This window comes from Rutidosis leptorrhynchoides, chromosome 9 (genome assembly GCF_046630445.1).
Source record: "Rutidosis leptorrhynchoides isolate AG116_Rl617_1_P2 chromosome 9, CSIRO_AGI_Rlap_v1, whole genome shotgun sequence".
Lineage (NCBI taxonomy): Eukaryota > Viridiplantae > Streptophyta > Magnoliopsida > Asterales > Asteraceae > Rutidosis > Rutidosis leptorrhynchoides.
The window spans coordinates 356,111,966-356,133,403 of record NC_092341.1 but is presented as its reverse complement, the minus strand read 5'-3'; the positions used below and the strand labels follow the sequence as shown (position 1 = coordinate 356,133,403).

The following is a 21,438-nucleotide window of genomic DNA, read 5'->3' as shown; positions in this document are numbered from 1 at the left end:
GGAAGTATGTCGTGGTTTGGAGTGTTTAGTTGAGTTAGTCCTGGTGAAAATGCTGATGTGACACTGTTGTGAAAGTTAGAAAGGAAAATATGTGAAAGTGGCATTAGCTAGCTAGTCATATTAGTATAATTCGAATGATGTATTAAGCAAGAAAGAAAGACTGGTAACTAGAGTAAAGGTGGCAAGATGGGTCAGTCAGGCAAATTTGGTAATGGGTCTGGGTTGAAACGGGTGATTTTTAGTGCCGGTGGAAACAGGTCACTTGAGGTAGACCCACAAACGCATCGTTTTCCAAATTAAAATTGCCTTATTTCTGTGACTACAAAAAGAAAATTTCATTTTTGTAAGCGATCTTGGAGTTTGTAGGACCTGTTTTGTGGCCAAATGGATAGAAAATGTCAACTCTGTGCAAACCACAGAAACTTTCCACGTAATTATGGATAGAAAATGTCAACTCTAATGCTGAGATTTATCAATTTGACCAAAAAAAAAAAAAAAAAAAAAAAAAAAAAAAAAAAAAAAAAATCATGCAAGTGAGTTGGAATTAAAGTTTCTTTTTCTTTATCAATTTTGAGCACTAATATGCTCTGGTTTTGTAACTTGTAAGTTATTGTGCCAACACCTTCAATTTTCGCGATGACATTTGATCAGTGGCGACTCCAGGATGAAAATCCAACGGGGTCCTAAATATTTTTTTCAAAGTTAATAATATTTAAAGGGAACTCTAGTGGTTGTTTACCTCTAAAAAACCTTAAATTTTAAAAATATATGGAGTCCTAAACTTAAATTTAGTGGTGTCCTATACAATTTGAAGAATACATCGTATAAAAAATTTCCAAAGTAGTGGGGTCCTTTGACCCCACACCTATACAAGTACAATCGCCTCTGCATTTGATTGTTTTCGCAGATCAGTAAACATATTACCTCATTCCATGATGCACGTCTTCTGTGTTTAATTCAATCTTTCAATGAGGATAAAATTATGGACTATTACACTTTTTTTTTTTTTTTTTTACTAATTTGACTTCACTCATCATCAATCAAAATGATATATGCATAAAATGAACATGCATATACGTAATCAAAACATTTTCAATTAATTATGAGGAATTTGTTTACATTACAATATTTACTTACTCTGTCCAAATGAAAAATCTGAAATATCAACTTCATGTTGCGTTCTAACCGGTCTTGGCCCGGGTGGCAATTGGGTTGAACTTGAGCTCGGCCTTGTTGGTTCATAAATCTCAATATCTTTACGATCAGAATCAGACATCTCATCTCTTGAAAAATTCTCATTTTGATATCTTCGGTTGTGGCTAGATGGAGACTCATTGGCCCAACCTTCGTGCTCAAAACCCGAACCTCTTGGAGAATTCGAAAGGCTATCAAGACTGTTTTCTGGGTATCTATGTAACAGATGCATCGGAGACGTACTTCCATGTAGTGGGGTCCCCGGCCTGCTTGTAAATGGCGATGTTGGAGCTGAATGATTGCCGTGTTTGACATGCTTTTTGGCTGTGTGGTGCCATGTTTTTAGTGCTTTTGCTACATTGTCACTGAAAATTGTCGTTTTCATTCTTGAACCCATCTGTTGAAAAGTCAAGAAAAAGAAAAAAATCTTAATACAATCTTCTAAATGTGCTTTTGATGGTAAATCAGAACCGGATAAAAATGTTTAAACGGACAAACTTTTCGATGTTCAAAATGCCCCCAAAAAGAAAATAGTTTTTAGTCATACATACGCAGTCTAACAGGGTTATCCCGTGATTGTTTCCGACCCTTTTCTCTGGTCACCCCAAGATATGCTTACAGTAAGATTTGAACCCGAAACTTATTGAGAGGAACTCGGAGTCCCAACTAGTGAGCTATCTTGGGATGGTTAAAGTAGAACCGGAGAAGTTAATCAAAAATGTACCTGTGTTACTAGAGCGTATAAAGGTAGGGTCACATAACTGCATAGAAACTGTATCACAACCCTGAAACGGCGTAACAAGTTAAAATTAGTCCAACATTCTTAAGTCATATTCAATACTACAATACAATTTTAGTATGGATTGCAACTTACGCCATAGTGATCCGGATTATAATGTCCTCATCGAGCTTGTGGAAGCAATTCTTCCAGCCAAATGTATACTATAAGATAAGAAAGAACAACAAAACAATTATTATTATCATACAAATCAAGTTTATTAAAAAGCGCATAGATATGTAAAAATATTGAGGTGAAAAGGCTTACCCAACTCCACAAGAAAAACGCCAGTTGAAACGCGTTCTATAAATAAAAAACCAATAAGAAAGATGTTAGTTAGAACTGAAGGTATTTCATATGCCCGAGAGACATAATTGATTAATGTGGCCAATATGTTATGATCCAAGTCGGGTCATACCCAATAACAAGCCGACAACACCTTACTAGTATTTGTTTTAATGAATGGATCTTTAAAATAAATACTAGACACTTTGACTTTAGAAATTGGTTTTCTAAAGATAATATGCTTGAATAATTATTTGGATAATTATAAATGTAAGTGTGATAATTTTATAAAATGGTTATAAAATTAAGTATATGTACAAGTAAATAAATATATTTACTTATCTTTATAATAGGTTTTATAAAGAATTGAGTGTAAGTATCAAATGGGTTTTTATTTATCAAATTAATCTTATTAATTTGAAATAAAAGAAAAATTAAATCATTTCCTCCACCAATGGGTGGGGTGGCGGTTTTATGGCTCCAAGACAAGCCACCCCATGCCTTGTCTTGGTTGCTTAAACTCTCCATTTGATGCATTACCTTTTGGCACTTTTCTCACACTTCATTACTTGCAATTTTGAATAACCAAAATCTCCTCCTCACCTCTTTTCTTAGCCGAAATTTTGGAGAGGACAAAAGGGTTCTTCAAGTTTGATTTCAAGCTTATTTTGGTGTGAAAATCCTAACTACATACAAGGGTGTTGTTGTACTAAGGCCTGTGGGTATTATCTCTTGAGGTTTCAAGTTAGAAACTAGCTTCTATTCATCATCTCCATCCTTGTTGCTTCTACCTCCTTTTGGAGAAGGTATAAACTTCTTACTAGCTTCTTTTACATTTTAATATATTTTCAAGACTAGATCTATAAATGGAATTCATGTTTAAAAGGTTAAACTATACATGCATAAACTTTAAATTGCTTCCGCTTAATATATACATATACACGAATTTATATACACATAAAATGGGTTTTATGACTTTGTTTATGTGATGAATTCCATCAATGGTATCTAGAGCCAAAGTCTTGTTAATATGCTTCTTGTTTTTGGCTAGTAAACTCATTTATTTTACAATCTACCAACATGCATGAAAGTAGAATGTAAAAAATTTTGAGTTTTGGTGGGTTTATGGTGTTGGCCGAATTTTTGGGGTTCCAAAAGTGGGTTTGGACTTCAAGTTTGGCCAAGATTATTGTTATGTTGTTGTTCACAATCGAGCCTAGACCGTGTGGTTGAATGTTTGGATGATTTGGTTATTATTCTTGGTTGTAATATTCATTCATATGGTTGTAATAATTTTGGTAATTTTGGTTTGTAAAAGTTGTAATTAATCTTGTAATTTGTTGATGTAATTTATTCTATTTGGTTTGTAAAAATAGAATAGGTTGTTATTTCATTTTCTAGAAAAATTGTATTAGGATATAATTTTGTAAAATGAAAGTGAAGACTCATGATGAAGATTACAAGATGGAGCTTTGAAGATTACAAGATTAAGTGGGAGATTTTGGTAAAAATCTCTTACTTTGGTTAACCCTCTTAGGTGACATTTGTTTTGGCTAAACAAATGTCCACCAAATGGCTCTTGATTGTGAACACTTTGTTATGCATGCTTGTGTATGTTTGTATGTTTGGTTGCTACAAGATCATCACATGTTAACACTTGCATAATACATTATAAAATGGTTATAATAAAAACATAACAAAATGACACTAATAATTGGTTATTAGACTTAAATAAAACGGTTTATTTAAAAGGTGATGAAATGGTTATAACTAGTAATTGGTTTACTAATAAGGACATGAAAATGGGTTTTTCATAAAAAAAAAAAACACTACACACCAAATGCATGTTGGTGTATAGCATTTTGTTTTCTAAACTAGAATGTAGGAAACTTAAAATCCCTTTAACTAAAACAAGGTAAACAAGTTAAACGCCATTCTTTTGTGGAAACACTTAGACATATTAGGAAACTCTTGATGGGATAAAGGTCACCTAACCGTCATGAGTGAACTAATATGAATAAGGTACACTTCGCATACATGTGGGATAAAGGTCACCTAACCACTTGTATGTTAAGTCTACATGTTTACGCAAGAAGGACGACTTGATTTGGGAATCATGAACTTAGGGTCACCGAAGCATGAGGAACAAATAGGCGTTGATGGGATTAATATGCCATGCAAAAGGATTGCATGATCCCATAACTTAGAAGTTGCAAAAGGATTGCAATAGTCATTGAGACTACCTAGCTAAATCAAATGACGGGATAAAGGTCACCTAACCGAAATTTGATTTACCGTTGGATTCTAATATTTAATAAAACAAATTTAAAGGGTATTGTTTATTAAATTTAAAATCGATACTTAAAAGGACTTTGTTGAATTTTGTAGATGGCCGCTAATAACAACAACAACATGCAAAACGCACTACTTAACATGAACAACCTATCGTTACGGTCTCTCCTCGAGAAAGACAAACTCAACCATACAAACTTTATGGATTGGTTCCGCAATCTTCGGATTGTCCTCAAACAAGAGGATAAAATGTATGTGCTTGAGGACCCCATTCCCGATCAACCGGATGAGAATGATGTGGAGGCAATGGCCTCTTACGATAAGTATTGCCACGACTCCCTTCAAGTCTCATGCTTAATGCTTGGGACTATGATACCCGAACTCCAAAAGAATTTCGAGCATCATAGTGCATACGACATGATAACGCAATTGAAGGAGATGTTCCTCCAACAAGCGCGTGTTGAGCGTTTCGAAACGGTTCGGGCGCTACATGCTTGTCGTATGGACGATACCCAATCGGTTTCATCTTATGTACTTAAGATGAAAAGCCTTATCGATCGTGCTAACCGTCTTAACCTAAACATATCTAATGAGTTAGCCACCGATCTTATCCTTAACTCCCTATCAAAAAGGTTTGATCAATTTGTAATTAATTACAATATGAATGGGATGGATAAGAGCATAGGTGAGCTTCACGGTATGCTAAGAACGGCGGAAACTAGCATGGGTAAAAGGGCTTTACCCGTGTTAGCGATCGATCAAGGTGGGTCTAAAGGTAACACCTCTAAGTCAAAGGTGGCTAAGAGAAAGGGACCCGCCTATCAAGGCAAAGGGAAGGGGAAGATGGTTACCCCAACCATCAACAAGGCTAAGAAGCAAAAGGTAGCCGAGAAGGCAAACCCCAAAGAAGACCCGTGTTTCGGTTGCGGTGAAATGGGTCACTGGAAGCGAAATTGCCCGGTCTATCTTAAGGAGTTGAAGGACAAGAGGGATGCAGGGCAAACCTCAGGTAACATATATATGGTATATATAGAGCTTAGTATTACTTCTTCTAATACATGGGTATTAGACACTGGATGTGGAACTCACATTTGCAATTCCTTGCAGGGGTTCAAAAGAAGTAACAAGCAAACAGGAACATCAAGTCTCTTTATGGGAAATGGAGCTAAAGTGCAAGTGAAAGCTCAAGGAGACTTTGTGTTGAAACTTCCAAGTGGCTTGGAACTTATTTTGAATGATGTTTTGTATGCACCCGACTTATGTCGAAACATTATTTCTATTTCCCGTTTGAGACAATGTGGATTTAATGTTAATTTTATTAATGATGATATCCATTTTTGTTTAGATAATGTATTCTATTTCAAGGCTTCGCCTTCAAATGGAATTTATGAATTGGTTCATGATGACGCATCATCGAGCTCTATATACCATGCTAGCACCAAGAAACTCAAAAGGGATTTGAGTGATTCCTATTTATGGCATTGTCGCCTTGGTCATATAAACAAGAACCGAATGCATACACTTCAAAAGAATGGACTTTTGAAATCAAATGAAATGGATTCGTTTGATGTATGTGAATCTTGTTTACAAGGCAAGATGACTAAAGCACCTTTCAAAGGGACTTATGAAAGGGCTAAAGATTTATTGGGATTAATACATTCGGATGTATGTGGACCCTTTAAACCCATGACTAGGAATGGTGAAAGATACTTTGTTACTTTCATTGATGACTTTAGTCGTTTCGGATATGTCTACTTATTAAGACACAAGGACGAAACGTTTGAAGCATTCAAAGAATATCAAAACGAAGTACAAAATCAACTCAATAAGACAATTAAGGTACTACGTACCGATAGAGGAGGTGAATACCTAAGCGATGCTTTCCAAGATCATCTTAGGAGTTGCGGGATTATCTCACAACTTACTCCACCCGGAACACCCCAACTTAATGGAGTTTCCGAAAGGAGGAACAGAACCCTAATGGATATGGTTCGATCTATGATGGCAAGAAGCTCGTTACCTCTATCATTTTGGGGTTATTGTCTAAGCTCCGCGGCTCGTATTTTAAATATGGCCCCAACCAAGAAAGTGGAACGAACTCCTCATGAGATGTGGTTTGGAAAACCTCCTTCTCTTTCATACTTGAAAGTATGGGGATGTGAAGCTTATCCTAAGCGTTATGTAGCAAATAAGCTACATGCTCGATCCACAAAGTGTATCTTCATAGGATATCCCAAAGATGACATGGGATATTACTTCTATGATCCATCCGAGCAAACGGTATTTGTAGCTCGGAAAGCGGAATTTCTTGAAACCAAGTTCCTTATGGAAGGTAATGGTGAAAGGAAAATAGATCTTGTAGAGGTACAAGATCAAGCCGATGATACACAATTGGTTAACACTAGCACTCAACATGAGGATGTTGAAAATGATCATGTGGATGATCAAAGTACACAAGACGTTCGAAGATCTAGTAGGATTAGTAATCCTCCCGAGAGATATGGGTTTCTCGTGGATGGTTGCTATACGGTTGATTTGGATGAAACGACAAACTACAAAGATGCTTTATCAAGGATTGATAAAGATAAATGGCAGGAAGCCATGAACGCCGAGATGCAATCCATGTATGAAAACCAAGTTTGGGAACTTGTTGAGCAACCTCCTAGCTCTAAGCTAGTTGATTGCAAGTGGCTTTTCAAGAAGAAAACCGACATACATGGAAACTTGGATACATACAAAGCTAGACTTGTAGCAAAGGGTTTCACTCAAACTCAAGGGGTTGACTATGATGAAACTTTTTCGCCTGTGGCAATGCTAAAGTCTATTAGGATATTATTTGCCATCGCTGCTCATTATGATTACGAAATTTGGCAAATGGATGTCAAAACCGCTTTCCTAAATGGGTATCTTGAGGAAGATGTCTATATGGTACAGCCCGAAGGTTTTGTTGATCCGAAAAATCCTAAAAAGGTATGCAAGTTAAAGAAATCAATCTACGGATTGAAACAAGCATCTAGGATGTGGAATCATCGTTTTAATGAAGAGGCAAAGAAATTTGGCTTCATTAAAAATGGTGATGAAGCTTGTGTATACAAGAAGGCTAGTGGGAGCTCCATAATGTTCCTTGTGCTATATGTGGATGATATATTATTATTTGGGAATGATATAACCACAATGCAAGAGGTCAAAACTTGGTTAAAAGGTTGCTTCTCCATTAAGGATCTTGGAGAAGCACAATACATATTGGGGATTGGTATCTATAGGAATAGATCCAAGAAGTTGATAGGTTTATGTCAAAGTACATACATTGATAAAATCTTGAAAAGGTTCAAGATGGAAAACTCTAAGAAAGGTTTGGTACCTATTCAAAAGGGAACCGTTCTCAGTTCATCTCAGTGTCCTACCACCAAAGATGAACAAGAGAGAATGAAGAAAGTCCCATACGCATCTGCTATTGGGTCTATCATGTATGCAATGATATGTACTAGACCGGATGTGTCATGCGCTCTAAGCTTGATAAGTAGATACCAGAATAACCCAGGAAATAGTCATTGGACTGCGGTTAAATGTATATTGAAATACCTTAGAAGGACTAAGGATATGTTTCTAATATATGGGTCTGGTGAGGAGGAACTCGCTGTAAAAGGTTACGTGGACGCGAGTTTCCAAACTGATCGAGATGACTCTCGATCACAATCCGGTTATGTATTCATGTTAAATGGTGGTGCGGTCTCTTGGAAGAGTGCGAAACAGGAAGTTGTTGCGTTATCCACTACAGAGTCGGAGTACATTGCCGCCTCATTGGCAGCTCAGGAAGCTGCATGGATGAAGAAATTCATCGACGACTTAGGAGTGGTCCCTTCCATTCAGGACCCTCTTGAGATCTTTTGTGACAACGAGGGTGCGATTGCTCAAATCAAGGAACCTCGTGCTCATCAAAAGACTCGTCACATTGAGCGGAGATTCAACTACATCAGGGATGAGGTTGAAAAGGGAAAGATATGTATTCACAAAGTTCACACAGATCAAAATGTTGCGGATCCACTCACGAAGCTTTTACATGGGCCAAAACATGAGGGACATGTTTGTGCATTAGGGCTTCGATATTCTAATGATTGGAATTGATCTATTTTATGTATTGTAACGGAACGAATTAGTTCAAACTCATTAATATAATTATGGTATTAATTTATTTATGAGTCATGTTCCAATTTTGCATATTTTATCCATGAATAAACTATTATTCTGAATTCCGTAGTTGATCACATTTGTGGGAACAAGTGTGAGGTCTAGACTATTATGAACTTGGATTGGTTAGCATTCAAATGGTGAATGTGGGGCAAGGTTGCGACCAAGGTTCATAGATATTTGTGGGACACAAATACTGGAAGACCCGCTCTCAAGATTTACTATATGGAGCCTTTGTGGTTGATCACATGTAATCTTGAGTAAAGGAGAATATCATTATATCCTCTGACCTGAGACACATATTGGGTTCAGATATTCACCGAATATTGTGCCTTGATTCTTTCCTTCGCTATTCTGAAACATGGTAGTACATAAGGGAGGCTTCAGGTATGGTACGAAGTGTAGTGTCTAGGACGTATGTATTCAAGATGGAATTTGTCCCTCTTATTCGTTGAGAGTCAGATGTCTAAGGCCTGATAAAGTTAGATCTATAAGAGAGTGATCATTCTATGTCTCTTGGATTTAACATGACATCTAGGACAAAAGGATGTATTGAAAGATTCACCTAATCATATTCGAGATGGGAACTCGAAAGGGATGATGTTATTGAATGGCACCAAGTCATAACACATTGGGGGTGATGGACGGTCGTTAGGTGGTATCCGTCACTTGCATTAATTCCTTATGTTTCTCGTGCAAGTGGGAGATTGAAGGTATTTCATATGCCCGAGAGACATAATTGATTAATGTGGCCAATATGTTATGATCCAAGTCGGGTCATACCCAATAACAAGCCGACAACACCTTACTAGTATTTGTTTTAATGAATGGATCTTTAAAATAAATACTAGACACTTTGACTTTAGAAATTGGTTTTCTAAAGATAATATGCTTGAATAATTATTTGGATAATTATAAATGTAAGTGTGATAATTTTATAAAATGGTTATAAAATTAAGTATATGTACAAGTAAATAAATATATTTACTTATCTTTATAATAGGTTTTATAAAGAATTGAGTGTAAGTATCAAATGGGTTTTTATTTATCAAATTAATCTTATTAATTTGAAATAAAAGAAAAATTAAATCATTTCCTCCACCAATGGGTGGGGTGGCGGTTTTATGGCTCCAAGACAAGCCACCCCATGCCTTGTCTTGGTTGCTTAAACTCTCCATTTGATGCATTACCTTTTGGCACTTTTCTCACACTTCATTACTTGCAATTTTGAATAACCAAAATCTCCTCCTCACCTCTTTTCTTGGCCGAAATTTTGGAGAGGACAAAAGGGTTCTTCAAGTTTGATTTCAAGCTTATTTTGGTGTGAAAATCCTAACTACATACAAGGGTGTTGTTGTACTAAGGCTTGTGGGTATTATCTCTTGAGGTTTCAAGTTAGAAACTAGCTTCTATTCATCATCTCCATCCTTGTTGCTTCTACCTCCTTTTGGAGAAGGTATAAACTTCTTACTAGCTTCTTTTACATTTTAATATATTTTCAAGACTAGATCTATAAATGGAATTCATGTTTAAAAGGTTAAACTATACATGCATAAACTTTAAATTGCTTCCGCTTAATATATACATATACACGAATTTATATACACATAAAATGGGTTTTATGACTTTGTTTATGTGATGAATTCCATCAAGAACAACATCAACAACAACAAACTCATTATGAAAAGCTGAGAATTTGCGAACCTGAAAGAGTACGAAGTTGATCAGATAGAGTATGAGTTTAGGTCGACCGAACCAGAAAAGATCGTCCCCTGGTCTAACTGTTGGTGTACCCTTAATCACATCTGCCATCTCATGAGTCCTTCTACCCATCTTTGTTATGATAACTTGTAACTTTGCTCCCACAATGACTATTATCTGCGATGTAACCATATATAAATTTATCAATTTAATGGAACACACATGACAAATGATTCTAACTCATTAACATATAATTGAAAATGAGAATAGTACTTACAATCAGTGGAATGAAGGGAAGCCATAGGTATGCATACCAATCTGAAATCAACAAAAAGAATATTAGAAAACTAAATAATATTAGAAAATAAAATTAAATAATGTTATTAGACAATCTTAGACAGCGTTTGATAAAGCGTTTGATAAAACGTATGATTAAATTTTGAGTGATACAAAATCTGAATGAGTCAAAGATTTCTTAATGAATTTGGCTCGAAAGGACAATAATCTGCTTGATAATCATTTTGAATGATGTAATATTTCCATATTAACTTTTTATATGAATAACTAAAAGAACATAGTCGTTCAATAAGTGTTTTAGATATTAGATATAATTTAAAGAGATTATGAAATGAAAATGGAGATACTTAGGTTACGGAAGTATTTCAACTATGTGGTTCATCACACAATTTTTGTCATTCGAGCATTATTTGTCATTCTGAGGTTACAAACAAACGCACCGAATAGTGAATAATTCAACATTCAGTGCTGAAATATTTCGTTCAACTGTAAGTCAAACACAACTTTAGACTGTTCTCAAAAAGTCGAATAATATGAACTAAATTTATGCATGGCTGCTTACCATGGGTATTGGTGAGAAGTAGTAAAACGGCAAAGAACCAAACTACAGGACTGCATATACAAAAGTATGAATAAGAATAATTCTTTGGAGTTAAAGACTACATATATCACTTAAAGTAGTTTAACGAAAATGAAATTAAAATCATCAAGTCACCTTATTTCAACAACAACTTGGAAATCTTCTTCAAGCGATCTACTGATATACTTATGAAAATCAAATTGTTGCTGGCTCTCGGGCGTTAAATGTGTCTATATATTAGGAGATATATTTGTTAGATCAATCTAATAATGTAACGAAAATTATGAACAGAAATGTATACTTAACATTTTCATTGTACTTACATTGATGAAGCCATGTCTTAAAGTAAGGTAATCAACTTTTGCAACTGATGTAAAAAATTGTCTGAAAAAACAACCCTGCATTTATGCAACAAAATGTGATTAGTATCCAATAGTCAAAGGAAACTATATCAGAAATGGAAAACAAATAAGATGTAAATAAAAAATCATATCTACATAGAGAGAGTAAGGAATACGCTTAAACGAGGCCAGTCGAGCTTAAGCTCGCCTAGAGTCGAGCTCTGCTTGTTTAAAATTCAAAGAGCTCGAACTTGACCCTTTTCCAACCTAACATATTAAGCTCGAGCAATAATCATTTGATACATGTCCTAGAGCTCGAGTTCAACTCATTTAGACTTGGGAGCTGATTAGAGCTCGATAAAAAGCTCAAACTCGTTTACAAAACAACTCGAATATGTTCAAGTTCAAGCTCTAGATCGTGTAAAACAACTCGAATTAATCTTTTAACGACTAGAACTCGAATAGTTCATGAGCTAGGTCGACTCATTAATACCCTAGATATTATAGTACATACAACAACATATTTTTGTGACTACCGGTAACGCGGTACTCAAATATTAAAACGTTAGTTTATTTAGTAATATTCAACAATAGCTAATACGAGATAAAGTAAATAAGTTAAGTATTAGAGTAATTAAAAATTATTAAATTGGTCAACTAAAGCCGTGGTATTGAAAATGGACTTCATTACCTTATTCAAATTAAAACTTCATACTAGTATTAGTATTAGTATTAGTATTAGTTATTTGTATATCTATATTACCTTTATCTCTATATAAGAGAAGAGATAAGAGATGCCGACTTCCAAATTAATGGAGGGTCAAGATCAATACTTTATTGCACATCTAACGATCCAAGCAAGTGGCCCATTTGTTGTGGTCATTCAACATTAGAGTGGCCTATTTCTTCTTTTGGTTGTATTACTTGTATTGTCATTTTCTTACTATTACTATTAATTATTAGAAGCCTAATAATAAGTTGCTTTTGGTCAAATATGTCAATATTTGCAACTGGTATATCTAATTTCTTTCAATTTTTGAATGCATAACACCAGTAATATATGCACGAATATTTACTTATTTATTTTTCTTATATACCTTTTAAAAGAATATAAGTTATAGAAGATCACTTACAATCCAAAGGAGAATTGTTGAGTTGCTCCAAAATCTTAAATGTCTTCGTCCGAATGTCGTTTCTCTTGCAAATCTAAATCTTTCGGGATCTAATATAACATATAAATTGAATACATTAATCATGAACACGTACTTAAATAATCGACTTATAGTACAAATCAACTATTAAAACGCTTAATTACCATTGCGATATTGATATTCAATTGTCTTTGTTTCATCTTCCCATGCCCTCCACTTCCTCATCTATATTATTTTCATACAAAATTTTAGAGGTCACATAAAAAATAAAAATAAAAAACTTGCACAATGTACGTATAGTATTTATGTGTGTGTAGTGTGTACCTTGAGTCTACCCAACATTAAAGTAAGAATGCAATAGGTGACATGAACCACAGCCAACACAAAAATAAATATGTGGAGTTGATGTATTGCGTAGTTCGATACCATTTGCACCTTTCCCTGCACCACAAATTCCGAAATTAAGTGTTATATGTTTGAACGTTTAACGCCTGAACATGAAAAACCTTATCTGTTAAATTTTAAAGGCTTAAAATATATTGAGACGTACCTTTTTAAGACAAGGATCATAAAAATCAGTGTCTTTTTTAGAGTTTTTACAAGGGTGCCATGATCTTGCAACATTACTTGGAATACATATATCAGAAATTGGTCCTTGACCAACTGTTAGGAGCAATGATATGAATCCAAGAAGCATCAACTCTAATAAAAATAAACAATATTAACATTACCATTAACATTAACATTAACATATATATTAAACCAATTAATACCATAATATACAACGAAAAACAAGATTATCAATTTACCTGCTTTGATCTTTTCAAGGGCTTCATGGAGTGATTTCTTGTGTTTATGTTGCAACCACTATGGAATAAAAAAAAAACATATCAGCAGACAAAAAAAAAAAAAAAAAACATAACATTGGACAAAAAAAACATAGAACTATTAAGTATGTGTGTGTGTGTGTGTGTTGGGGGGGGGGGGGGGGGGGGGGGGGGTGATTAAAGTACATACATGACCAAGTAGATGAAGGGCATATTCAAGAGCAATTGAAATGGCAAGTATCACGAACACAACCACAGCAACTGCCCATGACGGTGTTATCTCTAATGATCTCTCTTTTGGCTTTGTTAGAAATCCACTTTTATCTCTATCCATCTTGCTCAATAACAAGCTCGAATGCTTAAATTGGTTCGTGTTGTGTTTTAATTTCAGTAAGTCGTTTTTACCCAAGTGAGCTATTTATGAATACAAAAGATAAATAAAAATATATTTCAATCTAGCTAGCTAGATCTATAATATAATATGTATCTTTTTGTATCTCTTTCCTTATTTCTCTTATTAAAAGAAAACAAGTTTATGAGTTGAGTTTAATGAGAGTTGTAGGAAAGATTTTTATAGTTTGTGTATCTAAATGGAAGAGAGGTTTGCTTGTATATATATATATACATATACTCATTAAGATATATACAAGTTTATAAATGACAAGTTTCCATTGACTTTGACTTACCTAATCAATACATGGGATTGGGAATGAAAAGACAAAAAAGCCCATTGGCAAACCGAGTTGGCAAACCACGTTGGCAAAATGTATATACCCAATCATAATGACTTGGTCTTAAAGATGACCCAGTTTTTTGGGAATCATATATGTTTTGTTACTTTCTTTTTGGATATATTGATAAAGTTAGTCAACCTATAATTCTAAGCGTTAACGGTATTTGTGTAAAATATATAAAATTTGTAATCATGGTAGAACGAAAAAGAATAACTACTACTACTGTACATGTTTTGAATATGTAACTATCAGTTTGAAAACTCCCACAATCCATCAACTATTTGTCAAATACAGTAGTATATTTGACATATAAGCTTAATCATGATTGATATATCTACATCGAGAACAATGGACCAATAATTGTTTTAATTTTCACCATACCGCTTTAGTTAACAACATCACTATATAAGTTTATGATTACGAAAGAAGATAAAATAACGAGCTGTTTTCTTCAACTGTAAGGTTGTTGCAATGCGCGTGATAGGCTTTCATGTCTCGCCATAACACCACCAGTCACAGTTTTTTGGCGTGCTTGATGCTAGCACCTTCATGTTCACAGACGTGCTTCATTATTTTATTCTTATTTCTACATTTTTGTCTTTTTTTCACTATATTTTCAACAACTTTCAATCGCATTTTGACACAACACAACACTCCATACCAACACCTTCCCCACTACTTCCCTTCATCCCACCACCTTTGCCATATGGCCATGCCACCGTCATCACCTAAATGAATCTCTCACATTTTCACGTCATCGCCACCACTACAAATAGTCTAAGAGGAAAAGATGAACTAACACTTTAAGCTCATTTGATTAAAGACGAGTTGTTTGATTTTATTTGTATTTTTTATTTTTTTGGCCTAAAAGTAGAACTAGAAATGTTTTTTTTTCCGGTAAAGGATACACCTAACTACAATCACATTAGGTCTTCACTAGCGAGTTTAACCCATGGGTGATAAGCCCTTGATTGTTGAAACATGTGGCTTTTAAAGCCTATAACTTTTTATTCTAGCTGCGTGCTAGAGTTTTATTTTATAAATTTTATCGTCAAGAAAATAACTAAGTACATACTCCGTAATTATTAGGCTTCAAATAATATTAACAAATATATATATATATATATATATGGTAAAGCATGTGGGTGGTGGTGACATGGTAAGATCGGTGGCCTTTCAATGTAGAGGTCAAGGGTTCGATTTCGTGGAGCTACAAAGTTATTCTTTCATGGTTACGAAGTTTCGTCTACAATGACTCAGAGGTAATCGTTCTGAAATTAGTCAGTTAAAAAAAAAATTAAAGTTGTATACCCAATTTAATAAAAATAAAAAATAAATATTTGGTAAAGAGTATATTATAATCTTCATTTACATACAAACTAATGTCCTTGAGTAAAGATGAGTTGTGATGGGATAGTTTGGCACTGTTGAATAGTAACACGTTTTTTTCAACGTTGACGTCCGAAAGACATAGGCATAAATTTTATTTTATTTCTTCACAGCTAACCTAAGCGTGACATGTTCAAAAAAAAAATTAAATACTACTTTCTCATAAAAATTTTTTTATAAAAAAACGTTTTTTTTATAATTATTTAGTTTGGTATGCATGACGTCATATATAATAATTTGTAAACGATCTTCTGTAATAATGTGCAATTTTGTTTTCAAATATTTGTAGAGTATATTTTTTTAGTTATTAGCAAAAAAAATCCACTAGTGGGAATTAAAATATTGGAAACAATCATTCAAAATACTATAACCATAAACAACCGCAACAATGTTTATGTATATAATAAAATCATCTATTGATGTAAATGATTTTCCACCGCATTACGTGGCTTCAATCTCCTCGTTTAATTTATAAAAGGTTTGAGATCAAATGTTATTATATTTAAAATAAACTAGAGAATAGACATTGTACAGTGTTAATGTCACACGTACTAAACGAACTACATTTACAATAGCTCTTCTTTTCTTTGATTTTTAATTATTTATATTTATTTATTTATAGCAGGTAAATTACAACCACATAAGAGAAATAAAAAAATGTATGAAAAATTAATAAATACAAATGAATATTTCTTATAGTTGACCAAGTCTTGGTGGATACTATTCTGGGTATATAGTGACAATCGGAAACTACAGAGAATGAGTACTCCGTAGTACTGTTTATGGTGCATATAAGGCCTCATGCGGCCAAGATGTTTAATTTATTTATTAAATTAATATATTTATTAAATTATTAATATAATTATTATTGATATATTTTTATTCTTTATTTAATTTAATATAACGAGATAAAAGTGAACATGGTCGGTCACGAGCAAATTTCAATAAGTAATACCTGTAACGAAATAATACGGAGTATTCAAAAAGTATAATTAATAATCAATAATCAATAATCAATCAATAATCAATAAATAACATAATAAGGGGGTCAAATAAGTCAGGAACGGTCTCATACGGGGGAGTAATCATGTACGTAGACTATCTACTGCTTAAAGATACATTAAATTAATTTCAAGGAATTAGTCACAGATAAATCTTGTTCTATATATACATTTACAATTAACAGATACAACTGATTATATTGTTAAAATATTAACTCAAATTTGGCAAACTAGATATTATTATAAATTTCATATTAGACCTTTGAATTGAAATTGAAATCAATAGAAAAGAAATAGGAGGTAGCTTTGTATATAATTAAAAATGTATACATATTATTATATTAAATATTAATATAGCATGTTTTTATTTATAAACATCGTAACTAACCATCAAATTAATTATAATTTACAGCTAAAATTATAATAGTCCAGCTAGGTTTATATAAATAAATAAATATAGTTCGCAAGCTATACTATTTTATGTATGTATGGTGGTTATTCCTTGATATTTGTGGTAATACCTTTCTTACAATTTGAGTAAAATGGTCGAAGAAATTTTGTGTTTAGATTGTATGGCAAGTACGTACATTTTTATTCGGGGATGTATAGGTATATCTCCATGATCAGTTTTCGATGGCGTACATAAATTTTTTTTTTTGTTTGTTTTTTTGTTTGTTTTTTTTTTTTTTTTTTTTTTTTTTTTTGCGTGGGGTGGTGGGCAGTGGCGGAACTTGACCCCGACTCGAGAGGGGACAAAACTAATTGAAGGGAGTAAGAAACTAATCGAAGGGGGGTAAACACTAAAAAAAACCTTATTTTTTGGTAATTTTTTTTTTTTTTAGTGTAAATTTTTTTTTCCCGAAATCGAGGGGGGGCGGATACCCCCTTTTGTCCCTTAAATGTTCCGCCCCTGGGGGGGGGGGGGGGGGGGGGTGGGGGGGGGGGTGGGTTCATAAATATAAATATATATATGTTAATATCAGTGGTGATTTCACAATCAAAACTTAATGGAGCCCTGAAATTCTTTTTCAACACTAATTATGTTTGACAGGTAATTTAGTGGTTGTTTACCTATAAGAAACTATAAATCCCGCGAATATATGGGGTCCTTTATTATAATTGAGTGGTGTTCTGTACAAATTAAAGAGTAATTATTAGAGGTAAACAAAAAACATGAAAAGATGGGTGGATGAACCAAGGAAAATAATAAAAATACGGATGAAAGTACGTAAAGGTAGGCGGTGAAAAACATCTTACAGCGGAAAGAAAAATAAATTAAATAAATATTATAACAAGCTTGCTTCTTGAGACAAGGATTTAATCGGCAGAAAACAAGATAGATAGAGAAAAGTAACGATGAAGAAGGCGCACAGTGAGATTTGTTTCACAAGAAAAGAAGATAGATTATAGAGATGGTAGATTTGACGGGTGGCTTAGAGCGGGTTAATGCGGCCGACTAGGTCTCGGGATTCGACCATAAGCTCTTGATACCATGTAGAACAATTAAACCCGTGAGGATTATACTATTATTAACCACTATATATAGACTACATACGAAACCTGTAACATCCCGCGTTTTTCCGTTAAATTTATTTTTAACACTGTCTTTTTTTTATAATATCTTTCGTTATTTAAATTCGTAGTTTTCGTTGACTAACGTTCATAATATTCCCGCTATTTAATTATAACATCACTCGGTTACTCGAGCGTTTTTAAAATATTCGTTCGGTTAATTCCCGTACCCGACTACAAACTTGAGGGACTAAACTTGCCAAGAGACTAAACTCTTGACTAGGTCAACTAGTCAAGGTATCCTCACCACCACTCATTATCCACCATTTTTCTTTTTCTTTTCCTTAACACTTTCACCATTTCTCTCAAATCCTCTCAACAAAGATTCATCATTCAAAACCGAATCAAGAAGCAAACATCAAAACAAATTACATTTTCGTGATCCTCTCTTCATCCTCTATATTTTGGTACCAATTTCACCTCGTTTGGGTAACTTTCTAAAAACTCTAGATTTCTTTAAATTCGTGTTTTTGACTTGAAATGGTGTTAGTTAGTGTCTATGGCTCGTGTATAACATGAATATATGATTTGTTTGCTCGATTTGTTGTTTTGAGTAACTAGTTTGAACATTTGAAATGGGTTTGCTTAATCTTGCATTTTGGAAGATTAAATGTTGTTTAAATACTAAAGTTCATGCTTTAATTGTGTTACTAGTATCACTAGCTTCGTTTTGATGCGTAGGTTGATTAAGAAAACTTCAAAAACATGATTATTGATTTTGTGATTCTTGGCTAGGGTTTGATAGCCTTTAAAATGAACTTTTGATGCATTGAATGCTCGTTAATGTTATTGATAAGTGTTTAGTTGTAGTGTATGTTTCATTACCTTCAAAACGGCATATCATATGTGTGAATTGGATTCCCGAATCTTAAAATGCATTTTGTGAACTTGAAACTTTAAAAATAAACCTTTAATGATCACTTGACGAGATTTCGGTTATTGCAATTAATGTTTTTGCTTGATGAAAAGTGGTTAGTCGTATTCCTTGTCAAAAGAGCTTTTTAACGATATAAGATACGAGTTCTAAGTGTTTACGGTTTGTGTTTTGTGGTTGTTTGAATTTTGGGTTTGGGACTTAGACAATTGAGACTGACCAGGTACCAGCACCTGTTATTCGCCGCAGCGCGGCCAGCCTTTGTCGCGGCGCGACAATAGGCATGGTTTGATTCTGTCTTACTTGTCAATTATACGAAAAATGTTTGTTATACTATGGACATCCGATTCACATGTAACTTGTTCTAACATGCTTATATATGAATAATTAGCACAGAAAAATAGTTCGGGACCCGACTCGAACGTGTTGACTTTTTCGTTGACTTTGACTTGACCGAGTTTGACTTTTAGTCAAACTTAACCAAACGTTTATGCAATCATTCTAACCTTCTTTTATACTTGATACTTGCATGAAACTTGACAATGTGATTCACATGCTATGTTAATCGAGTCGTAACGAGCCATAGGACTAATTGAACACATTTTGCCCGACCTTGTGTCATAACCGGTTAATTGATACAACTTACTTGTTAAGGTCAAGGCTAAGCAACTTTCATGCACACGTTTACTTTGTGAAGTACTTTTATACTCGTGCACTCGAGGTGAGATCATAGTCCCATCTTTCAACAACTTTTATACTTTTAAATCATGGGATAAGAAACATATACGGTTTTATACTACATACTTTTACACTTTGAACACAAGTACGAAAACAAACATTCCACGTACGGGTTTGAACAAAAAGCCTCAATTCAATTATCATTAGTTACACTTGCAGGGTGTAAACGTGAACTTATATTATGTGATCACATGGGCTTGACGAGCCTCATTCGGACGGTTCGCTACCTTTAGCGGATGAAATATATTTTCGGGTCTAGTGCATGTTCTAACACTACGCAAAGGGTGCAAAACAGTTAAGTTTGATAATTGGGTGCCCGCGATACAAACAACAACTTTGGAATGCAAATGATTTTGATAATCATCTTATATTAAATCTTGTGGTTCAAATACAACGTTTACTAAAACACCTATGATTTCACCAACGTTTTCGTTGACAGTTTTCTATATGTTTCTCAGGTTCATACTTGGCTACTTAATACATGCTTCCGCACACTTTGATTACTTGCTTGGAGTCAAGCATACATGCATACGCTAGTGATAGCACATTTGGATTCAAACTTAAAGCATACATACTTTCGCTATTTATAGCAAACCGTGATTTTAAACTTATTATGTCGCAAGTTGTTTCATTTACACTTCATAACTTTTGTAAACTTAGACTTGTTGTCAATCCGTTTGGTAAACTAAACTTTGTAAGTTTTGTACGTTTCAAATGAATGCGACATAATTTTGGTCAAACGTGTCTCATATAGGGACTACGACCACGTAACGGGACCTAAGTTAACGGCGCCGTCAATGACGATTTTGTCGGGTCGCTACAAAACCCTAAACCCACAAACGAGCCGGACTTTAATAATCATGACCCTACTCTAACACTCCCCCGCAGTCCGAGCGGCGAAATCGCGAAAGCTCGGACTGAAAGGAAACACAAATATCAAATTCAATTAAATAGTAATAAAAAAACATAATATATTTTTTTTTTCTTGATTTGTTGCGCCGTATAAACCGATATTCGTTGGTTTGGTTGCGTATATCTTGATGGCTTATCTTTTTTCGTAACGTTTTTTTTTTCTTTTACGCCGTGGCTTGTGCCTGCTCAGCCCCACGCCGATTATTTGAAAGATTTTTTTTTTATATGCCATGTTGATGTTACGATTTATGGAACGAAACAATACGTAACAATAATAGGACTATGTGCTTGTGCATGATATAATATAAGATGAAGGGGTTTTGGAAGTAAACATTGTGGGATTGATCTCATTGATATTTATAGTACATACAAGAATTGGACAGAAAGATAAATTACATTAATATGGAAACTATATCTATACAATATTTACTCCTAACTTGCTCTCTAAGTATAACTTGTTAGTATACATACTTTTAACTTGGTCACTAACTAATACGTTTATACCTCTAATACCCCCCTCAAGCGAAGAGGTGAGAAACCAACTCAGAGCTAGGTGCGGAAAGACTTGAACAACGAACAAAGCA

General features: G+C 34.1%; 1 protein-coding gene across 1 annotated transcript; it reads right to left on the bottom strand.

The window, feature by feature from the left end:
• Positions 1-1,074: 1,074 nt before the first annotated feature.
• Positions 1,075-14,212, bottom strand: LOC139866398 (MLO-like protein 6). Its single transcript, XM_071854632.1, has 15 exons — positions 13,825-14,212; positions 13,617-13,674; positions 13,358-13,509; positions 13,132-13,248; positions 12,972-13,032; positions 12,790-12,878; positions 11,639-11,713; positions 11,451-11,545; positions 11,298-11,347; positions 10,716-10,756; positions 10,442-10,615; positions 2,240-2,275; positions 2,069-2,136; positions 1,919-1,979; positions 1,075-1,591 (listed from the first exon to the last, which is right to left on the bottom strand). Exons 1-15 carry the CDS (start codon positions 13,966-13,968, stop codon positions 1,130-1,132), a joined length of 1,683 nt encoding a protein of 560 aa, XP_071710733.1. The 5' UTR covers positions 13,969-14,212; the 3' UTR covers positions 1,075-1,129.
• Between the last annotated feature and the right edge of the window lie 7,226 nt (positions 14,213-21,438).

Excerpts from the sequence above, each read along its gene's own strand:
- LOC139866398 (XM_071854632.1), bottom strand. The coding sequence starts at position 13,968 with ATGGATAGAGATAAAAGTGGATTTCTAACAAAGCCAAAAGAGAGATCA. Across the intron at positions 11,714-12,789 it reads CAACAATTCTCCTTTGGATT|GGTTGTTTTTTCAGACAATT; the intron begins GTAAGTGATCTT and ends GCATAAATGCAG. Across the intron at positions 2,137-2,239 it reads CGTTTTTCTTGTGGAGTTGG|TATACATTTGGCTGGAAGAA; the intron begins GTAAGCCTTTTC and ends CTTATCTTATAG.